The sequence below is a fragment of the Muscardinus avellanarius genome (assembly GCF_963383645.1).
Source record: "Muscardinus avellanarius genome assembly, chromosome: 5".
Classification (NCBI taxonomy): Eukaryota; Metazoa; Chordata; class Mammalia; order Rodentia; family Gliridae; genus Muscardinus; species Muscardinus avellanarius.
Genome location: NC_137790.1, coordinates 12,815,428 through 12,839,184, shown reverse-complemented (window position 1 = coordinate 12,839,184; position 23,757 = coordinate 12,815,428). Strand labels below are relative to the sequence as shown.

General features: G+C 46.5%; 1 protein-coding gene across 2 annotated transcripts in view; it reads right to left on the bottom strand.

Moving 5' to 3' along the window:
- URB1 (URB1 ribosome biogenesis homolog) overlaps positions 1–23,757 on the bottom strand; it is a gene marked incomplete at both ends in the record, with an annotated part of 75,799 nt that overhangs the window by 16,984 nt on the left and 35,058 nt on the right. For both annotated transcript variants that reach the window (XM_080696915.1, XM_080696916.1), the window contains 12 exons: positions 1,360–1,465; positions 1,792–1,963; positions 7,963–8,026; positions 8,114–8,224; positions 9,154–9,347; positions 13,787–13,845; positions 16,487–16,673; positions 17,255–17,456; positions 18,379–19,234; positions 20,467–20,646; positions 21,197–21,415; positions 22,905–23,098. In XM_080696915.1, coding sequence (XP_080553041.1) covers positions 1,360–1,465; positions 1,792–1,963; positions 7,963–8,026; positions 8,114–8,224; positions 9,154–9,347; positions 13,787–13,845; positions 16,487–16,673; positions 17,255–17,456; positions 18,379–19,234; positions 20,467–20,646; positions 21,197–21,415; positions 22,905–23,098 — 2,544 coding nt within the window. The remainder of the gene's footprint in view (positions 1–1,359; positions 1,466–1,791; positions 1,964–7,962; positions 8,027–8,113; positions 8,225–9,153; positions 9,348–13,786; positions 13,846–16,486; positions 16,674–17,254; positions 17,457–18,378; positions 19,235–20,466; positions 20,647–21,196; positions 21,416–22,904; positions 23,099–23,757) is intronic.

The window sequence follows — 23,757 nt, the reverse complement described above, 5'->3', positions numbered from 1 at the left end:
ATGCATGAGCCAGGATCTCAGCCTCTTTTTGCATACAAAAACGAACTCGAGACCAGGGACTCAACTAACGGAAATCTACTTCCTGTTAGTCAAAATGTTTGCTCTGTGAAAGACCCTGGTAAGAGGCTGAAAAGATAAGCTGCAGACTGTCTCCTTCCAAGGCCTACTGCTATGCCCACAAATAAGAAAGACCCTCACAGCTAAGCAGTGAAAGCAACCAGCTCATTACGAAATGGACAAGACATGAGCATGTTTCCCAAAGAGGGGCTCTCAGAACTGACTCAGGAAGATCGATCCCGCCCTCGCTAATGTGTGGTCCCACTTACCTGTGGTTTCAGTTACCCATGGCCAACCACTGTTTGAAAATATTAAATGGAAAATTCTAGAAATACACAATTCACAAATCTTGAAAGTATGGGTTGTTCTGAGTAGCAAGACTTTACCCCGCGCTTGTCAGGTCAGGACGTGAGTCACGCTCGGTCCAGTGTATCGCGTGGCCTGTTAGTAATCAGTTCAGTGTCAGACTGTCACAGTACCGCAGTGCGTGTGTTCAAGTAACCTTTATTTTCCTTAATAATAGTGGCCCAAAGTGCAAGAGTAGTGAAGCTGGCAATTTGGACTTGTCAAAGAGGCCATAAAGTGCTTTCTTTAGGTGAAAAAACAGAAGTTCTCAATTTAAGGAAAGGAAAAAATTGTAAGGTGAGGTTGCTAAGGTCTATGGCAAATCAGCGCTGTTAATCTTTTCCTGTAACTTATCATTAACTTCATCATGGGTATGTATAGGAAAAAAAGAATATATAAGGCTTACTACTACCTGTGGTTTCAGGCATTCTACTGGGGGGGTCTTAGACTGGATCCCTCAATGGGGTCCTGGGGGAACTGCTGTGCGTGGGCACATGCTCATTCTCTCCCCACCACCTATTCATCCACAAGGACCCCCACCCTCAGGCTACCGGACACAAAACATGATTCTCAAAATACACTAATCCCAGAAGAGCCAACCTCAGCAGACTCTGACTTGTTCTCAGGTATACAAACTCTCACATCTCTTGGTATTTGACCACTATGAGAAAAGGGTCAGAAAAATGCTCATCCTTAGGAATTAAAAAAAAACACATCGAGGCCAAAGAGATACCCTTAGATTTTAAGAATATAAATTTTCTCTTAAAAATCACTCTATATTCAAAACATGAAAACTGACTTTGCTCACTGGAATGAAAAGGCCAGAGGCCCACTGAAGACCCCAAGAGACCGATTTTTAAGACTCAGGTCCTAGGCTGGGAGCCAGGCAACAATCCCATCATCCCTTGAACCCGACAGCCGCAGCAGGGCGGGGCCCGCAAGGGAGGCTGCGATTACCTGGCCTGGTCAGCTCACTGAAGAGATGAAGGAGAAAGCAGGGGTCGTAGAGGCCGTCGAGATCCGCCCTCCCGCTCTTGTCTTTAAATATCGGCTCCTGTGCATCCTGAAATAGCCGACACCAGTGACAATTCAACCTCACAAATGTTCCAGGGCTCAAGTTATTTTGAATATTTAAGAACATAAAGTATTAGTAATTCTATAAAAAGCACCACTTACACATGGAATGATTTAATCTCTGGGATTTGTTTTAAGCTTTTTAGGGGGGCATAAATGACAGGGTGGCAGTGTGCTCACTGCTACAGCCGGTGATGGGCACACGGGGATCCAGTATCTACGATTAGACTTTGTCTTAGTAAAAAGTCAATGAAAAAAGTGAAGCTGAGGGTGCAGGTGGAGCCCTGGGAGGGGGAGAGAGCTCGGCATCCGCACCTTGGGGGGCAGCAGCCTCCGGTTTTGGGGGAAGTACAGGATGGTCTGCATCATCCGGTCCGGATCCAGCAGGCGGAGGATGTCCCCGACGCTCGGCTGCTGCCACAGTGACTTGCCCAGGCTCCGGCACGTCTTGTGATGCTCCACGGCTGCGGGGCCCCACAGCAGCACCCTGGGGACAGAGACGGGAGGGGAGACTGGTCAGGGACCCACGGGGCAAGATGACGACGATGACCACCACCACCACAGAGAGCGCTGCGGAGCCGGTGCTGCTCTGGGTGTGCTCTGTGTCCATCACTGTGGTCATGAGGCGGGCGGTGAGGACAACACTGAGGGCAGTGACGGTGCTGATCATGGCAGAGGCCACCCAGAGCCCCTGCCGGCTGCCTGGCGCTACCCTAAGTGCTTTACTTACGTTAACTCGCTTCATCTGCACAACTCTCCCATAGACGGCACTGTTTTGTTATTTTTATTTTTGTGAGTGTTGTGGTACTGGGGATGGAACCCCAGCGATTCCATTCCATTTTTCCTTTCACTTCATTTCATATTTCATTTCGTATGACATTTCATGTCTCATTTCATTTCACAGGTTTTCATTTTTCTTTCATTTCACAATTCATTTCTCATTTTATTTCATGTTTCATATTTCATTTTTTGTATCATTTTGTATTTTTCATTTCATTTTATATTTCACTCTACTCATTTCATTTTTCATTGTTTCATATTTCATTTGCTTCATTTTTCATATTCCATTTCTCATTTCACTTATTTTTCATTAAATTTTAATCTCATATTTCATATCATTTTTCATTTCATATTGTTTCATTTCTCAATTTTTTATTTCAACTCATTTAATATTAATTTCAAATAACTTCATGGTATTTCAATTAATTTCATGGCATTTCATGTCTCATTTCATAGGCTTTCATTTTCATTTCATGTTTCATATTTCATTTTTATTTTTGTATAACATTTTTTAATTTTTCATTTCACTTTATATTTCACTTCATTTCTCATTTCATTTTTATTCTCATTTCATATTTTATTTTCATTTTTCGTTTCATATTCCATTTTTCATAAATTCATATTTCATAGCATTCATTTTTCATTTCATATTTTATTTCATTTCTCCATTTTCATGTCATTTAATATTTAATATTTCACTTCATTTCATTTCCCATTTCATAGGCTCTCATTTTGCTTTCATTTCAGTTCATTTCTCATTTTTTATTTCATGTTTCACATTTATTTCATTTCTTTGTATGTCATTTTTATCACATTTTTCATTTATTTCACCTCATTTCTCAGCTTATTTTTATTTTTAATTTCATATTTTTCATTTTAAATTTCATTTTACTTCATTTTTCATATTTCATTTTTCATTAAATGTTCATTTCATATTTCATATTTTCACTTCATTTATCATTTCATATTTTAATTTCTCACTGAACATTTCAATTCATTTAATATTTCATATTTCACTTCATTTCATATTTACTTTTCTCATTTCATTTTTCATGTCATATTTATTTCATTTCTCATTTCATATTTCATTTATTTTACTTCATTTCAGAGTTCAAGTTTCACTTTTCATGTCATATTTATTTCATTTCTCATTGCATATATTTTTCATTCCACTTAATTTTTCATTTCATTTTACATTTATTTCATCTCATTTCATAATTTCATTTTCATTTCATATCAATTTTTCATTTCATATTTCATATTCATTCCATGTTATTTGTTTTCATAACAATTTCATTTTCATATTTTATTTCACTTCATATTTCATTTAATATCTCATATTTCACTTGATTTCATATTTATTTCATTTCTTATTTCATTTTATATTTTATTTCATCTTAGATTTCATTTCAAAATATTTTCATAGCATATTTATTTCATTTCATATTCTATTTCATTTCTCATTTCACCTCATTTCATCTCACTTCATATTTCATTTTTCATTCCACTTCACTTCATTTTTCATTTCATATTCCATTTTATATTTCATTTTTCATTTCATTTGTTTCCATTTCATATCATTTTCATTTTTCATTTCATATCAATTTCATTTTTCATTTCATTTCACATTTCATTTTTCATTTTACTTCATTTCATTTATTTCATTTTTTATTTCATAATTTCATTTATTTCATATCAATTTTATTGTTTTTCATATTTCATTTTTCATTCCACTTTATTTCAGTTTTCATTTCATATCAATTTCATTTTTCATTTCATTTCACAATTCATTTTTCATTTTACTTCATATTTCATTTCTCATTTCATACTTAATTTCATTTTTCATTTCATATCAATTTTATTTCATTTCATATTTTATATTTCATTTCATTTTTCATTCTTTTAGTTTTCATTTCATATCATTTTCATTTTTCATTTCATTTCCCACTTCACTTTATATTTGTTTTTATTTCACTTCATATTTCACTTAATTTCTCATTTCATACCTAATTTCGTTTTTCATTTCATATCAATTTTTTCATTTTATATTTCATTTTTCATTCCATTTAATTTCAGTTTTCATTTCATATCAATTTTATTTTTCATTTAATTTCACATTTCATTTTTCATTTCACTTCATATTTCATTTACTTCATAATTTTACTTTTCATTTCATATCAATTTTATTTCATTTCATATTTTGTATTCATTCCACTTCATTTGCTTTCATATCAATTTCATTTCCATATTTTTCATTTCACTTCATATTTCATTTAATATCTCATATTCCACTTGATTTCATGTTTATTTCATTTATTTCATATTTCATTTCATACTTTCATTTCGGATTTCATTTCAAAATTTTTTCATGTCATATTTATTTCATTTCTCATTTCACTTCACATTTCATTTCATTTTATCTCACTTCATATTTCATTTTTCATTCTAGTTCACTTATTTTTCATTTCATATTCCAGTTTATATTTCATTTTTCATTTCATTTGTTTCCATTTCATATCAATTCCATTTTTCATTTCATATCAATTTCATTTTCATTTCATTTCACTTTTCATTTTTCATTTTACTTCATATTTCATTTATTTCATTTCTCATTTCACACTTAATTTCATTTTTCATTTCATATCAATTTTATTCCATTTCATATTTTATATTTCATTTCATTTTTTCATTCTACTTTGTTTTCATTTCATATCATTTTCATTTTTCATTTCATTTCCCACTTTATATTTGTTATTTCACTTCATATTTCATTTAATTTCTCATTTCAAACTAATTTCAATTTTCATATCAATTTTTATTTCATTTTTATTTCAGTTTTCATTTCATATCAATTTTATTTTTCATTTCATTTCACATTTCATTTTTCATTCATTTCACTTCATATTTCATTTACTTCATACTTAATTTCATTTCATATCAATTTTATTTTACTTCATATTTCATTTCTCATTTTACTTCACTTCATATTTCGCTTTTCATTTCATTTTGAAACAGTCTCATGAGGTTATTTAGGTGTTCACTAAGCTGCTGAGGCTGGCTTAGAACCTGTGGTCCTCCTGTCTCAGCTCCCAAGCACTGGTATTATAGAATCTGCTACCACCTGGCTTAGAAGGCACTATTAATACCTCCTGTGAAGAAAGAAAAGGAGCAGAGAAGGGATTGAGAAAGCTGCTGGGAGGTTACTTGCCCATCTGGTGAGTGGAAAAGCCAGGATTCAAACCCGGAGAGTCTGGCTCGAGTCTGTGTGGAACCAGGCAGCAGAATCCAGACCTCTCTGCCCACAGCAGGCCGTGAGCAAAGCGCGTCTGTCCCACGAGTCTTGTGGCTGGTCCTGCCTCAGGAGCCCACCAAGGCAACCACACACCTCCGTGGGCGTTACCTCTTCACCTTCACCACACACCTCCGTGGGCGTTACCCTCTTCACCTTCTGCATGCTAAGTCACTCGGGCCCGGCTCCCTCCCCAGGCTCTTGCCCACCCTTCCCACCTCCACACTACTGCTAGGATGCCCCCAAAACCCAGCTCTGGGGAGAGCCACTTCCCTGCTCTGAAACTTCTACAGCTCTCTGGACTCTCATGAAGATGGAAAAGCTCAGGCTCTAACCCAGCCCAGCGGGCCCGCCCCAGCTCCCCGCATGCTGCTGCTGTGCCGTCTCCGGCAGGCAGGTGGCTAGCCCAGACTAGCGGGTGACAGGGCCTGGGCCCAGTGGGGTAATTAGGTCACAAAAGGGGACTTGAGGGGCAGGGGTGTGATTACTGCTGACTCTCACCTCAGGATGGACGGGCAGCTGCTAGACAGGTCACTATGAGACCTGAAGCCTCCCGTTTGCCTCTTCCCTTCCCGCTGCTTGCCACTCTATGTTCCCGCCACAGGATGTTACCCACCATATTACAGCACAGACACAAGAGCCACACTGCTTGGTCTTCTAGTCATCAGAACCGTGAAACATTTTTCCTTTATAAATCATCCAGTGTCGGGTAGTTTGTTACAACACAGAAAATGGACTAAGACAACAATCTACTCACCATTTCCCTAAACACCCTGACGGCCCCACCTCCCAGCTGCCCTGCATGCTGCCCCCTCCGCCTGTGCCCCAGGCTCCTCCACCAACCTCACCTCAATCAAATCCCTCCCTGCCCTCAAATGCCAACCCTGCCACCCAGCATTCCCCACCCCGCAGAAATGGCTTTGCTCTTACATACTTCCATCACAGCTGGTTCACCCCAGAGGGTATGAGCCAGCCGCCTATTTAGGGAATGAATTTCTGGGTCTAGAGTCGTCGATGAGGCGGTGGTGAGATTTATTCCTCTTGGATCTGATGAGTGCCAAGCCTGGCTCCTTACCTTGTAAGCTGCAGGTGCTCAACAAACACCTACTGAATTGAATATTTCGAAACAGAATTCTGCTAACCACAGACGGATTCCTGTCTAATAAACCAGCTACTAAAGCTAAGAAGTAAAGACTAATCCTTCAGGAGGCTTCTGGCAGGCAGGCGGCTGGTACCCTGGACACACCTCGTGAGACTGGCCACTGCTGACAGGCAAGGGAGAAAAACCCTGAGGTCCCTGGCTCCGCAGCTCGGGCCTGCGCCTCTATCTAGGGTTATTAAAAGACAGGAAATGCTCTGAGCGCCTAGTGACAGTCCTAGGGGATCCACATCCTTCCCTCAAGCTCTCTCCTCCCAGGAGCTAAATGGAGACATGTCTCGGAACCAGTGCCAACCTGTTCCCTCGCTGGGCCACCTCGCTTGGCTTCCCTTGCTCTGAGTTCAAGGGTGAGCTCATGCAGCAATGGACAGCTGTAAGAGCTTTTGTGGCATGGTCTGAGACCTGCCCCTGTACACAGACGGACCTGTTCCAGAAAGGGACAGAGCTCCAACCCCTCAGCAACAGGAGAGCAAGGAAAGGAGAGGCCATGACACACGGGCACTCCCAAGAGAAAACGTTTCCATTTCCTTCTTTCTTTTGGGGAGTGGGATGGCTTCTGAGCTAACACAGCTTTCATTTTTAAGCCAAGTGCTTTAAAAGAAAAATACTTTTCCCTGCAGAGCTCTCCTGAGCCCTTTCCCTGAGCTTGCTTCTTGTCTGAACACTATCCTCACGTGCACACTGGCCGAGACAAGGAGGACAGCAGAACCCGTGGCAGCCGGGAGAACCCGAGCCTCCTTCACAGGCACCTGCGGAAGTCAGGCAGCTGTGAGGCCCCAGGGCAATGCACAGAGCCAGTCCCTCAGGACCGGAGCAGGGCGGCCAAGGGGCTGGCAGGTAGACAGAGCCTCACCCGAATGGGCAGGCAGAGAGCAGACATCATGCTTATCAGCCTTCTTCAATCTTCTCTCCAAATCCCATCATGAGTCACTTAAAGTGAAGCATGAAAAGAAATGTTTTCAGAAAAATCAGCCACAAAAAAACTCCCAGCTGGAAAAGGGTCTGGGGCAGGATCTCCAGATGGGTGGCCCTCAGCCAATAGGAGCAGCCCCAGCAACAGACACTTCGTTATGGCGTGAGGCCGTGGCTCCCCGCGCAGCCCTGCTGGAGCTGGAGCTCTGTCCCTGTCACCCTTGTCCTGAGAGCTGAAAATGAGAGAAAAGCTGAAGTGTGGAGCTCACTGCACGCAGAGGCCGGCAGCACCAGGACCAGCACCCTCGGCACTAGCCGTCCTCATGCACCTGAGATCCCGGCTCACCTGAAGTTGACGAGGCTGAGGTTGTTCTGTTCATACGCCCAGAGGAGAAGTAAAATCTTCTGGTCTAGAAGTTGAACAAGGGCCCCTTAGTAGATCCATGCTGCCAGGCCTCACGCCCTCCCCTTCCCCCAGCGCCGGCCCTCCTGCTCACCCAGGACGCTGAGGGTGGCGCCGTAGGCCCCGAGTAGCACTGCGAAGTGGCTGCTCTCACAGACAGAGGGGCACATCCTCACCACGGTCGCCATCACGTCCACCAGCGCTTCTGGAAGAGACAACAGCGACTGCTCAGCGCTGCAGTGAGCTCTGCTCAGGCAAAAGTGAGGAGGGGCATTCCAGGGACCCTTCCCTAACCTGAAATGTCTTCTCTGAACAACAATGGGCCCTGGGCCACTGCCTCGTCCCTTCCCCCCCTTTTTTTGTTAATAAACATGTCTTTAGTCTTTGTAAAGGCCAAGGACCACTCACACCCCCTCCTAAACTTTAAGTCACCCAATATTTAAAATCTCCCCTATAATTACACTACCAAAGTCTCTGATCGCTCTACCCCTGTTTGAACAGAGGGTGCAGCCCTACCCAGCTAATACCCAGCCCAGCAATGTGGGTGCTAGCGGGCTCCCGTCCAGCAGTCCATCGCTGCCTGACTTGGTAGTGATCCCCAGTGGGCGGGTGCTGACTTGTCTACTCAACGGAGTGAGGCTTTGAGGGGACAGGACCTTCCGACACACTGACACCCTCTCCCCAGTCTACACCATTTGGGACTCAATGGCATAAAGCGCATGCCTCCTGAGGTAGGGAAGCCTATGCCCGGCCTGGAGAACACTTCTGTACCAGTAACTGCCAAAAAGCAACTTCTATCCCTTTTCCCTCAGTAAGTTTCAGTCTCCCTATTAAGAAAACTCTGGCAACTCATCAATTTCCCGCAGGTCCAGACACCCACACCTGTCCCCACAGCCCCTAACACCCAGGCTGTAACACTAGCGCAGGACACAGCATTAAGCCCTCGGCAGGCCAGACGTTTGACCTTACACAGAGAAATCCTTGTTGGCCCTGGACATGACAGAACAAGACACTGAACTGTCTCGGTAATGCTTGCTTAGCTCTGAGAACAAGTGGGAGAAAAGCTCTGGTGCACCGCAGCTTGATAAAACACAGGAAAACGCTGCCCCTGATGGAGGCAGGCGGAGGGCCCACCTTTCACTCGGCTGTCCGGGCGTTCCTCGTCCTCGGACGTCAGCAGGGTTGGCAAGAACAGAGAGTGCTGCGTGACCATCATGTGCACCACCGGGAGCGGGAGCAGCTCCGTGTGCACCGGGCTCTCGGGGCCGTACAGGAGCTGGGTGGCAGCATCGAGGGTCTTCAAAAAGGTGTGGTCCTGATACCGAAACCTGGGAGGCAAGAGGCAGAGGGCAAGGGCTTCACAAACGGGAAACGTATTTTACAGGACATGAACACAATTTTTCTCAAAATGTTAAGATTTTCAAACACAGCACGACGCGGAGAATTTGACAGTGGCTGCCCGTGTCCCCATCGTCTGGATTCTACCACTGACGTGGGGCATACTCGCTTTACAGTGTTCCTATCGCTGCCACGGCAGCGCTTCTGAAAACAAGGCGGGATGCAGCGCTGAGTCCCCGCCGCCAACCACAGGAGACGTTCCGAGAACCGCCTCACTGGACAACTTCGTCACTGTACAATCCCAGCTGCGCGTGCTAACACAAACTGAGACAGCCGCATCACAGGCGACAGACTCTCACAGGGACGCCTTCACGCGTGGGGTCCGTGACTCACCAAACCGTCTCATGTGGCCCGTGACTGAATTTACTTTATGACGGAAAATCCATATAAACGTCCTGCTGAGGTGAAACGCCAGGGGCAGTGGCAGAGCTGAGCCTCAGCACAGACACTCACTGCCCCCAGGCCCCCTGCCAGGCCAGCCTCCCTCCTTCCCTCCTTCCTTTCTCAGTTTGGAAGATGTCTTCAATCCGTCCACACCCTACTAAAGGAAAGGAAGCACCAGGCTCTACAAAAAAGCCTTTTAGCTCTGTGTCAACAATGTTAAGAATCAATTAAGGTGGGCACTCTAGACACATGTGACTAAGACAGAAATGTCACCACCGCGTGATGCTCTCTATGTGGCGTCTATTTTAGGTGGCAAGTGACTGACTATGACACAAACTCAAACAACCTTGAAGAGTGATGACCTTGGAGAGGGGGAGGGCAGGGCAGATGAAAATGAGTTAGGAAAAACACAAGAAGCTGTCGGCATTTATCAAATGTGAGTGCTGCTGTTATTCTTTGCACATCAATGTATTTTAAAATATTTCATTTCTTAAAATGTTGCTTCTTTCAGCCAATGTGGTGTGGTCCACGTCTATAATCCTAGTATATATTCTGACTATCTCAAAATAAAAAATAAAAAAGCCTGGAGTTAGAATGGCCCTGGGTTCAGTCCTAGTACCCCCTCCCTCTCCAAATGTTTGCTTCTCTTCATCATTAGAAGTACCCTGTGAGACTTCCGGGAAGATGGCGACCAAGAAGAGTGGGGCTTAAGAGTCCCCCTAACAACCAATCTCCATTACCACAAAAAGAGCGCCTTTCATAGCCAGAAAACACCATCACCAGAAAAACAAAAAAACCACCAGGCTCCAGAGAGAAAGCGGATTGAGGACAGAGCTCAGGGCCACAGAGGAGACACACGCGCCCGAGGACGCGGCAGCAGCGCCATACTGCCGGCGGCAGCGGCGAACTCAGCGGACGGCTACAGCAAGCCGAGGTGAGCCGATGCGGAACAGCCAGGCGGGATCTTTCGGCGCAGACAGCATTTAAAGCTCCCAGTGGCTGAGCTCAGCACACGCTGCAGGGATTCAGAGTGGAAACCAAAACCAGAGAAGAAAAAATACGCCAGCCTCATGGCCGAGGGCGTGGCAGAGGCGCCATATTGCCACCGGCGGCGGCAGCAGCAGTGAATTCACCGAGTCCAGTACAGCTACATCTACGTACTCAAGAACAGTGAGTCAAATTGCGGGCCACAGAGGAGAAATCCCAGTATTGTGCCTCCTGGGACTTGACCCAGTGAGGGAGTGGTGGTGGCAGAGATATCACACCATAGGAGAGCGTGCAACCTGGCACCCCCCATAGTTTAAAGCAGCCTCTATCAACTCCCTGGGTCGGAGACTCTGTGATACAACCCAGTAAAGGAGTAGTAGGGTCTGAGATAATACAGACTCGAGATCCAGAGCACCTTAAGTGAAGCCATAGTGACCCAAGGGAAGAACCCAGAGAAGGCACAAACCTCCGAAATCATGGGAAAGAGGAATAACACTGAAGTAATGAATGTGCACAACCCCACAACATCAGAACCTGATAAAACAGAAAATCAGAGATTTCTAGAAGATCAAATCAGGAAAATAACTGTAGAAATAATAGAGGTGCTTCGAAAAGAACTCAGAGAGAGCCAAAAAGAGATAAAGGATGCAATTAATGAAGTAAAGGCCTCAATTCAAAGCACAAACAACCGATTAGACCACATGGAGAACAGAATCTCGCTCTTAGAAGATGAGCAATCCAAAAATGAAGGCATAGTTTCTAATCTAGAAAAAGATATCCAACAGCAGGAATCTGACATTGAAGAAATATGGGCCCATCTTAAGAGAGCTAACCTAAGAATAATTGGAATAGAGGAGGGAAAAGAAAGTGATACCAAAGGGATCAACAATCTCTTCAAGGAAGTAATAGCAGAAAATTTTCCAAATATAGAGCAAGAGGTTGATACACAGATCCAGGAAACTTATAGAACTCCCTTTAGACAGGATCCGAGAAGAGGATCCCCACGCCATATAATTGTCAAAATGACCAATGTGGAAGCCAAGCAGAGAATCTTAAAGGCAACAAAAACAAAGGGCCAAGTGACATTCAGAGGCAAACCAATTAGAATCACTCCAGACTTCCCAAACCAAGTCATGAGAGCCAGAAGGGCTTGGAGTAACATATTCCAAACTCTGAAAGAAAACAACTTCCAGCCAAAAATTTCCTATCCAGCAAAACTTTCTATCAAATTAGATGGAGAAATAAGAAGCTTCCATGACAAACAGAAACTGAAGGAATTTATGTCTTCAAAACCAGCGCTAGAGAAAATACTCAAAGAGATTAACTACAAAGAAGAAATAGGTAACACTCACCAGAACCAGAGAAACAAGAGTTTCCATCCAACAGACAACTAAGATTGGTTATCTGTGGAGATTCATTATTTATGTTAGTCTTTTACCTATCTCTAAATTGTATTGTTTGCCTTTATTGTTGTTAATTTTTAGGATTTCTAGTTGGAATATTAATATACCTTCAGATATAGCATTTGGAAATATTTTATCCAATTCTATTAGTAACTTTTAACTCTGTTTACATTGTCTTTGGATATACAATATTTTCTTTTATTTTTTAGGGAGTTTGTATGTTCTTCTGTTGCCTGTGCCATTGAAATCATATCCAAGAAATCACTGCCAATTTCAATGTTGTGAGGTTTTATGACCCAGATTTTCTCCTAAAAGTTTATAGTCTTAAGATTTATATTTAGGTCTTTTATCTAGTTTGAGTTAATACTTGTATGTGGGATTAGGTAAGGGTCCAATTTTATTCTTTTCCATGTAATTATTATTTTTCAACAATACTTAGTTAAAAGATTATTATTCCCACCACCAAATGTTCGTGGAAACCTTGTCAAAAATAACTTGACAATATAGGGAAGAAGTTAGCTCTAGGCTTGTATTTAACTCCAATGGTCTATATATCTGCCTTTAGAACAGTACTACACTGTTTCAATTATTGTAGCTTTATATGGTTTGAAATCAGAAAATATACATCTTCTAGCTTTGTTTTTGCTTCGAGATTGTTTTGGGTATCTAGAGTCCATATTCCATATCAGGATAGATTTTTTTCTGAAAAATAAATATATGATAGTTTCACCTAAAAAAAAGAAAAAAATATTCTCTGGTAAGAAAGAAAGCAAAAAGAAATATTGAAATGTTATCTTTAAGTCATCAAAAGCTTGGTATCAGACAAATGAAACTGTTATGTGAGATTATCATTTTTAATTTTGGATCAATTGCTATAATACTAGATGTCAACTACTAAGCCAAGCATAGGAGGGGGGGATAGGGAGAGAACGGGGTGGGGATCGGGTGGGGGCTGACTGGGCATTGTGTGCATGTATGTCTACAAAAGTATGTATCCCACTATGATGTATGAATACAGTGCACCAATAAAAATAAATATGAAAAAAAAAAAAAAAAAAAAAGAAGTACCCTGTGAGCCGGGCGTGGCGGCGCACGCTTGTGATCCCAGCATTTGGGAGGCTGAGACTGGAGGATCACGGTTCGCGGACAGCCTCAGCTACTTAGTGAGGCCCTCCGCAACTCAGTGAGACCCTGTTTCAAAATAAAGAATAAAAAATAGGGCAGGGGGTGTAGCTCGGAGGTCGATTGCCCCGGGTTCCATCCCCAGACCTGAAAAAAAAATTGGGAGGCGGAGACAGGAGGATGGCGCAGGTTCGAAGCCAGCCTCGCTGACTTAAGAGACCCTGTTTCCAAATTTAAAAAGGTCTGGGAGTGTAGCCCGGAGGTAGAAGAGTTTCCAGGAATCCCAGTACCACCAAAAAATAGAGAAGTACTCTGTGTGTCAACTGGCACATCATTTAACTTCAATCCTTACCTTTTATCTCTAAAATTGAGGGGACAACTTGTATTATAAAAACAAGCAATAAAAAGGGCTGTGCATGATCCACGACATTCACACATTTATAAATGGCATCAAGAAAATAAAATCAACTTACTTGAGTCCTGTTTTCACGAATTTCTGCCAGTCCCCAGGATCGACTTCATTAAGTACATGCTACAAATAAAGCGAGAAGTGCACAGGAAACATGTCAATGAATTTAAAAACACCGAGGCTCCGGCTGCGCAGCCTGTGGGTAGTGCCAGCCTCCCGGGTCCGATTCCTCCTCTGTGAAATACACGGGCAAAGAGTGAAGAGGAGCTCCCACATTCCCCGGCTCCGGGCTTGTGATTCTTCCCGGCAATGTCTCCGTTCTGCACCTATGCCATTCCCGTGAGCAGGAGACGGCTCAAACATAAGCGAGGAGAACCAGGGCTGTGGTCAAAATGAACACGTGGAGTGTGGAACCGAAGTCCAGCCATTATTGCACGTGAAGCACAGCTATCCCATCATCCACGAAGGCGCCCAGGTTTTTTGGTGCTGGCTTTTTTTTAAACTTATGAATTGGTTATTTCCGCTAAAGTTCTGACATTTTACTAGCATACTTCTGCTCACCAAATGGTCCTACTGTCTGTCTGTCTGTCTGTCTGTCTGTTTCTTTCTTTCTTTCTTTCTTTCTTTCTTTCTTTCTTTCTTTCTTTCTTTCTTTCTTTCTTTTTGCAGTACCAGGGATGGAACCCAGGGGCATTGTACCTCTGAGCTACACTCCCAGTCCTATTTTTTATTCTTTTTTTTTTGAAACAGGGTCTTATTGAGTCCAATTTTTTAGTCATTTTATTTTATTTTATTTTATTTTTGGTGGTACTGGGGTAGAACCCAGAGGCCTTCTACCTCCAGGCTATACTCCCAGACCGGTTTTATATTTTATTTAGAAACAGGGTCTCACTAAGTTGCTGAGAGCCTCACTAAGTAACTGAGGCTGGCTTCGAACCTGTGTGATCCTCCTGTCTCAGCCTCTCAAGAGTGGGGATTACAAGTGTGCGCCACCACGCCCGGCTAGTCTTTTTATTTTTGAAACAGGGTCTCACTAAGTAGCTGAGGCTGTCGGCTGTGATCCTCTGGTCTCCACCTCCCAAATGCTAGGAATGCTGGGATTCTAAATGGCGCCACCCTGCCTGGCCTCCTACCGTTTTTCTTTGTCCACCTTTTCTGACAGCACTAACAGATTGCATTTGGCCTTTTTTTAAAAAAGCCAATGAAAACCATTCGTGCAACAGGGTACAGGCTGGACAAAGAAAGGGGCTTGTGGACTTGGAGGATGGCAGCCGGATCCAAGGAGGAGCGGCCAGCAGCATATGCCCAGGCTGCCACCTCCACCAGGTGGGCCGCACGTGGGAACCTCAGGGCCAGACCACCAGGAAAGCCCAGGCCCCACCACTCATCACACCCTTCATACCTGGCCTCTGCCCTGCAGCTCCTTTCAGCTACTCGCCTGATCAAGTGTGCAGAGGGACCATGCGAGATTCATCATGTTTTCTATAGTTGAATAATAAACTCTATAAAATCAAAAAACTGAAAGCCACCTGCAGGTGTAGCAATACACGTTATGCTTCCTTTACCCAGGAAAGACTGCTGCACCACTACCAAGGCCAAAGTAAGTGCACAGTCACTTCTGTGAGGAAAACTCTCAAAATATGGTATTATGTTACAAAGTAAAACGAAACCAACATTCAGGAAGATAGGCTGCACACAGCATTATATAATCCCATGATACTGCATGCGCACACACACACACACACACACACACACACACACACACACACGTGTGCGCGCCCATACATACAATATACAGAAAGATTTCTGAAAGGGCATCCAACTAACTTATAATGTGATAATCTCTAGATAACGGGAGACTTTTGATTTTCTTCTTTTTATCTTTTGATATAAAAGGACACTTAACAAAATGGCCAAATACTTTAAAAAATTTTTTTTTAAACTATCAACATACAGGAAAAACAGGTCATTGAACCCCAAGCACAAAAAAACTTGAAAACTGCACACTAAGGTAGATCATAATCAAATCGCTTTAATGACACTATAAAAATTATAGTGAGCTAGGAGTGCAGCTCAGTGGTACAGCACCTTCCTCACATACATAGGCCTTAGGTTCAATCACCAGCATGAAAAAAAATCCTAAAATCAGCCACAACAGATGGACAAAGATAACAGTAACAAATTGCTTACTGGAAACTAAGCAAGTCAAAAGACAGTAAAGCAACATCTTTAAAATATGTAAAAGATCTACAAGTTTAAACCTTGTGAAACTTTACCCAATGCATCCCATGAAGTCAGCATTTTTTTATTTGAAGATATTACAGGAAAATAAAGTTGCAAACTAATATCTGTCATGTACACAGAAGCAAAAATTCTTAACAGAATATTAGCAAATTAAATTCTATATATATAAGGGTAATGTATTTGATCAAGACTTAAATAAGAATGCTAAGTTGGTTTAACATTCCATAGTTAATATAATTTACTTTCTTAACAGATGAATGAAAAGCCAAGACCTTACCTAATACCTCAGTAGATGCAAAAAAGCCTTTGCCAAGACACAGTGCTCTGATGGAGACACTCGTCTATTCAGAGGGTTCAGAGGTTGTCCCTATCTGCCTTTCTTCCCCCAGACTCAAACCCTCTCATTTCCCACCCAGTCACACTCATGCCAAACAAAACAGTTGGAAATGTATCTGCAAAGCTTTGTCTTCCTTACTGTCCCTTAAAAATGTAACCAGGATATCTAAGAAAAGACACCTACCAACAGCTCGCTTAATCTGCACAGCATCTGCTTCTCTTGGTCCTGGGCACCGTCCGTACCTGGCTGGCTACCACTAAAGGACACGGTCAGCCACTGCACACAGGACTCCAGGATGGCCTTTCGCCAGGCTCTCAGCTCTCCTGCCGAGCCGTCCAGAGCTGCAGAGACAGAGTCCGCCAGGATCCAGCTGCAGCAAGAGACCAGAACCTCAGAGTTAGAGGGAGCCTTCACCCCAACATCACAAAGGCCCATAAGAGACAAATGCCAGAGTCCCGCTCCCACACCGACCACTCCAGAAACCACTGGCTTTTCCTGACTCACTCAAACATAAAGATTCAGAAGAATGTTCACAACCACCGGTACGGTGTCAGTACACCAGAGAAAGCATGTGCATGCCCAGTCTAGATCAGGGTCTTGATATCAACACGAGTGACCTCTGGGACCAGATAATCCTTCCTTATGGAGGGCTCTTCCTGTGCATTATAGCATATTTTAGCAGTGTCTTTGGCCCCTCTACCCTCAGGATGCCAGAAACCATATCTCCTCACCCAGTAGTGACAATCAACAATGTCACTACTCACTCCCAGCTCAGAGCCACTGCCCCAGGGTTATACTGGCTCCAGCATGGATGGCTGCAGGGGAGCTCTTGGGGAGCTGCAGCTGGCACTAGAGGAGAAAGGCTGTTTTTCACTAACTTATATTACAAATAGTGGAGAGAAAAGTGGAGCTGACAGGGCAGCAGCCGCCTAACCCCCTATGACTCCATACCTCTTGTGACTGTTGGGAGCCTGAAGCAAGCCGGGCAGACGGTCCATGAGCATACGGAGATCTTTGGCTCTTGCAAACGGGACGAGATGGGCCAGCGTCTCCTGATGCAGCCCGGACTCTGGGGAACTATCAGTACTTAGAATCCTGTCCAGCAGCCGTCTCCACAGGGCCTTCCTCAAGACAGGGATGCCAGCGGAGGACACTAGGGCAGAGACGCAGGGCAGAGGTTACCAGACTCGCAGGCCCCCACACATGGCCCAGCTCCTGTGACCCCAGTGATGTCAGTCTGGCAGCCTGATGGACACCAAGGGAATCAGCCACTGCTGCCCATCAGTCTCCTCCAAGGGCTGCTGTTACATGTTTAAAGCCACTGGGTCCATCTCATCGGCCAACATTCTTAACAGACGCCCTTTAGCCCAGGGGACCACATACAGATCCCAGCTTTAAGGCAAGACCATGAGTACTAAAGTTCTGAACTAAGGAGCAATATGTCAAAAACCACAGGGGGAGGGCTTCTGCCTGAGCTGATTTACTTGTTAAAGTATTTGTCACCACTGATATAAAGTATGTTTTAGAGGCAAAGCAGCAAGTAAAAAATAGTTTATAAATTCAATAAAAATGAATCAAATGAGCTCTGAGGTCATCAGAAGTATTGCAGGTGGGCTGGGGGTGTAGCTCAAGGACAGAGCCCTTGCCTAGAACAAAGGCCTTGGGTTCGATCCCCGCCACCCTTTAAATAAAAGTGTATCATATCTGAAACCCAGCAGGTGGAGAAGAGGAGGCTGGATCCATGCTGCTCCGACTCAACACCAACTCCCCGACACATCCCTGGAACGTGGGAGAGAGTGCTGGTGACGAACACCCTGCCCTCACCTCCCACAGGGTGGCTAGGACTCGGTGGGACACTGGGGGCTGTGCCTCAATAGGTAAGGTCAAGAGGTAAGGGGAGAGGTGTAAAGAATTTCTCAACCTTTCTCAGTCTTTCAGAGCTGGTCAGATGCTGGGAGAAAAATGAAACTAAACTACAGCCAGACAGTGAAGTTATGGGGTATAAAAATGGACATACAGTTCACATCCTCTGTCTGTCTTACAATTCCCAGTGCCTACAGCCAGTGATCCCATACCTCCTGCTGGGCGTGCGAAGGGCGCCCGGGTCCTGTGCTGGAGGTACGCGTACACCAGGGGGAGGAAGCTGTCCAGCTCCTTGCGCAGGTGGGCCCCTGCGCCGGCCTGCTCACACCACAGCTCAAAGCCCAGCAGGTGGGTGCAGCTCTGCTGAAGCAGCAGTACAGCAATGCCCAGCGCCGCCTGTGTCCTCCGCACCAGGCAGTAGTCCAGCAGGTCAGCCGTGACCACGGGGGCCAGCACGGGCTCTCTCTGCAGGGTGTGCAGGAACACAGCATCCAGCTCTTCCACGGCCAGGGTGGGCAGCAGAGCCCCCAGGCCTCTCACGTACTCAGAGGACCACAGGAGCCCGCCACTCTGCAACTGATCCTGGGGGCTGCTGGTCAGCAGCTGCACCAGGGTCTTGCCAAGCGCACTCAGGTGTCTCTCTTTCCCAGGGGCCTTGGTGGGCTGCTGGGTCAGCAGGTGGGCCTCAGGCAGGCCCAGCAGGGCCAGAGTGATCTCACGGAGCTGGGCACCTTCCATGTACGGATGCAACTCCTGCAGGGCCTCCAGCTGTGGCAGGGTCTTGGGTGGCGACGGGACTGGGCCCGCAGTCCTGGCGTGCAGTTCCTTCAACACACTGTGGGCAATGGCTTCTGAATACCTGGCCAGGAGGCCCAGCCGGCCCATGTTCCGGAGAATCGGGGCACTTGCCACCAGCAGCTGACGGACACCTGCACTGAAGTGGGCCGCCAAGAGCTTCACGAGGATGGGGCTGAGGGTGTGCGGGGGCAGCGCCTGCTGCTCCAGGGCCAGAAACCAGCTTTCCAGTGTGGGGTGCCTAAGGATGGCCACCAGCACCTCCTCCAGTGTCTGGAAAAAAGGTCAGAGACACACTTCATCAGGGCACAGGGCCAGGGAAAGACCACAGCTGCTAGGGAGCATCTGCTGGGGTGAACCAGAGAAGCAAGCAGCTTGCTAACCCTCTCCCCCCAGCCCTCCTCAGGGGTGCTCGCAGGGACCAAGTTGCCCCACCACAGCACCGTGGCATCACCAGGCTGTGCACTGCCTCCCTGCACCACTGGAGATTGGCCCACCACATTCCCCAGAGTGTCTGATAGACCCAGCTGGAACAGACTAACTGTCTGGCAGAACTACTCAGCCATGCAGTGTAAGGGGACCAGCCACACAGAAATAGCAGAACGGGACTAATATCAGCCACCCTACTGGTCTCTTTTGACAGCCTTGCCTCCTACGTGAACCTGGTAGAGGGACGTGAGTGTCTCCTGAAGACTGGGACAGGTGGTCTTAACTTAGACCATGTGTCTGGGACGAGCGGTGTAGATTAAACCACTGCCCATGTCCACCATTCTGAGCTGAAGGGAATCCAGCTTTCACATTCAGGACACAGGCCTCAGGGGACCCTGAGAAACTCACACTGACCCAAAGGAGTTCAAAGCACCAACGAGAAAGCAGCTGAGCACCCTTGACACACTCGATTCCTGCCAGGAAGACCCACCAGTCCCCGGGGACAGAAAGGAGTTTTCTTACTTATTCTTAAGGAAAAGAGCCTACCATTCTTCCCAATAGAGCCTGCCAGTTAGAAGCAGAGAAGCCATGCCTCTCCTCTCAGAAAGCCAAGGGGAATATCAAGGAAGAAAGTCGTCTATTTCAACAAGACTGAAGTGAGCATGCTGAGCGCCAGAGCCGGTTACATGGCAGGCTGTCAGAGACAATCCGCCTGGCCCAGTTAGACAGCCTTCAGCCCAGGGCTGGTGACGGGAGGGACAGCGGCTTCTCAGAGCTCTTGTGCCCATTCACACTGGGCCTCCAAAGAGACTCAGGGCACAGGGAGAGGACTGTCCTGTTGGGGTGGCGGTGACAGTGCATACGGAGGAGCGACTGGACAGTCGAGTGCCTGGGCTGGGGCATGCTTACCCCTGGCTGGGGGCTATGGATGGCTTTCAGCAGCTGCTACAGTTTTCTGCATGTCTCTATTTTCTACAGTGAACATACATATGTTTAATCAAAAGTGGAGAAAAAGCCATTCTCTGTGACCTTCTGGTTAAAGGCTAACTGGCTGCCCGTGGAAGAGGTGGCAGTACCTGGTCATTGGCCAACTCCAGCGAGGTCACGGACTCCATGTCCAAGAAGAGGTCGGCTTCAGCCTGGGCAGCCTCGCACTTGCGCTGGTTCTCAGCGTCCAGCTGCTCACAGTGGACAACCAGGCGCCGGAGGAGATCCAGGAAGAGCTGCAGGAGCGTGGGCCCGGCGCTTCTGCCCAGCTGTGAAGGTGAGAGGCACACCAGCCTGAGAGAGGGAAGGGCTGCCCATCACAGGGGTGATGCCAGGACAGGAGACTGGGGCAGGGGGCTGAGATGGCAACTCCTTTGTGTGTGGTGTTTAGAAGTCATCAATCGTTCTGAGTCCTCTCTCAAATGAGAAACTTGTCTTCCTACTGACTTTGGCTAAAGTGAAGGGAAGACGCCAACCTCAAAACCTAAAGATCTGTACACAGAAAAGCTACTGAATTAATACACTCAGGAAAGGAGGGTTCGTGGCCAAATCTGCTTCGAGAGGCCCTGCCCAGCCTACAAGAGCCCCACACAAGCTGCTCCTGAGGGTCTGGAGGGAACAGAGCCGCTGCCACTCAACATCTGCTCCAGGGAGCAGAGGCAGCTGGCATGGGTGGCAGAGCTGGGAGTGCAGGCTCCTGAGGTGCAGGCCAGCCCCGTGATCCTAGGGCCAGAATTCCCACCCTGCAGTGGGGACCTGGCTCAGGGAAGGCCGTGTTCTCGGCAGGAGGGAGTGTGGGGCCACAGGGACAGCACAGACCTGGCCGAAGTTCTCCACAGTGCTCCTGAGGTAAAGCAGCACCTGCTTGGCCGAGCGCAGGACCTGGTGCAGGGCAAGGCACGGGATGGCGTCCTGCAGCTGCTCCTGAATACACCTGTCCCCGAGGGTCTGGCTCTCGTAGGCGGTCCGCAGCAGGCTGGAGAAGGAGGCGGCTGTCGGGGGGCTGGGGCACACAGGACTGCCGGACACCTGCAGCGGCTGAGGAGGACAGCAAGACACCAGAGATGCTTGCTGATGACAGGCTCGGGGAGATCCGCACCGCCAAGGGAACATCACAAAAGGCGTACTCCTAAGTAAATTCAGTCCTACACTGCCCGTCTCTTATTTTCCTAGAGTATTCATGGGAGGCACCTCGTGGAGGTGTGAATAGGCCTGTGCCACAGGTAGGACTTTAATCACAGGAAGAATGGATCCTTGGAGACAGGAAAGCGCAGCCTGCAGAGGAGCCCAGGCTGTGAGCCGCTTGCCTCCCAGGAGCCTCAGAGAGAACAGCTCACCAGAGGATAAGAAAAAGCGGACAGAAGGAAGAGACTTCTGGAGCCATCCTACCTCAAAGAGAACCTGTTCGTTTCTTCTGACATAATTGCAAACTGCCTTCTTTATTTACCCCTCTTGGCTTACATTATAACCTCAAACATTGAACTTCCTCAAGCCAATAAACCCAAGGCTGTGGATGACCTGAGTGGTTCTCAGGCACAGTCTTCAGACCACAGCAGCAGCATCATGGCAGGCTCAAGCCCCACCCCAGGAGGCCTGCTAGGTCACAATGGGTGGTGGCAAGTGGGAGGGGCCCCAGGGAGTGATGCAGGCTGAGGGCGAGGCCCGCTGCTATGACATCACAGAGGACGACTCTGACTCTGCTGCCCAGGCACTTAGCTTCTGCAGCCCCACAGGCCGTGGAGGCAGCAAGAGCTGTGACGGGCCTGGGCTCTGGCGCCCGATCGCTCGAACCAAATCCTGACTCTAGGGAATGGCTGTGGCTTACCCCATCCGCAGTTTCCCCTTGAAAACTGACCAACTCCTTGATCTACTTCTCAGAGTTGTTGTGATGATTATAAATAGTTTAAGATGCATGTGGCATATTTCATAAGGGGCCTGGCAGGTGCTAATACACAGGAAACACACCATCAGCATGGCTACCTTTCATAGGACAAAGGCCCAAGCTGTCTGTCTTCTCAAGAACAGCTAAAACTGAATAAATCCACGAAAAATGGATATAGCAAAGCTAACTTCTTGCCCCACACGGTTTTTATAAATAATCTGCACTGGACCCAGAATCCCATTATAAGCATGTTGCCCTCACCAAAAGAAAATCTATGTGTTTCCCTTTTACTGTCCCAGTTTGAGCAGAATGGAGCCTGCTGGGAGGTATGGGGGGCAAGGGGAGGTCTGCCAGCTGAGCACAGTAGGTCTTGAAGAATATTAAAGCCCTCAGAAGAGAGAGAGGACAACAGCGTTACAGACACTCTGTAAGGAAAGGAAGAAAGACCACCTCTCCTCGCAAGCTGAAACCATGAGCCAGTTCCCCTGGTCATGGGGCCAGTGGGAAATGAACTGCTACACGGCCAGTTGTCTGAGCCTTGGTCATACCAGCTGCGCAACGATTTAGCTCCCTCTCTTCTGCAGGGAAATGTAAAGGTACAGGAGCTTCTCCCTGCAGCCAGCTGCAAGCACAGCCACAGCTCACCCAGGCCTCTCGGGCTTGCTCCGGGATCCAGAGGCTGTAGTATCTGTTAAACTGGGAGAGGTGGTGGCAGCAAGGTGGGCCCGGAGGCTCAAACTTGTCATAAGCCTGGAGCAGGAGACATAGAGCCAGAGGGTCCCGCTGGGTGTGGAGGAGGTCGGTCAGCACCGCTATCAGATATGCCACGATGCTTTCCCCTGGAAAGGAACGAGATGTGTATAAGAGGAGGCCTGCTGGAAGTGCCCTTCTAGATCCACCAGCACTATCTCCCCCCACAGACCTGCAAGACCCAGAAAAATCAATGCAATTCCACCAGGAGTCACACGCCCACATGGAACGGCAGGTGCTACGGCACACACTCCTAGGCTCCATCTTATTAAACAGCAAGCACATAGTCTCAGGTTCTAAGGCCCAGAAGTGGACAGCCAGGCTTGACAGAGGCGATGCCAAAACCACTTGGACCCAGGACTTGCTAGTGTTCAATCCTCCCCTCTGCCTTGATGCACAGCCTCTCCTTCAGGTGGGGTGGGGTCACATGCGGGGGTTAGGCCCTTGCAGATTGTAACGCTGTCTCTCCATTCCGCAGTGATTCTGAAAGCCACGCTGAGATGGCATAGCACAGCCACTCAGAACAGCCTGGCCTGTATTAGATTATGATGAAGCCAAAAAACAAACCTCTTGTTCATTAAACCAGTGACATGTGGGGGCTTACCCATTACAGCAGCAAAGCCTGAGCACTACTGACTAAGTATACTGGGTGACCTGTGGGCACTTCCTTGGTTCTAAGCTGCCAGGAAAACTCACCAAGTGTAAAGAATTCATCCTGATCAAGAATAGTAAAAACAATGTGACAGCC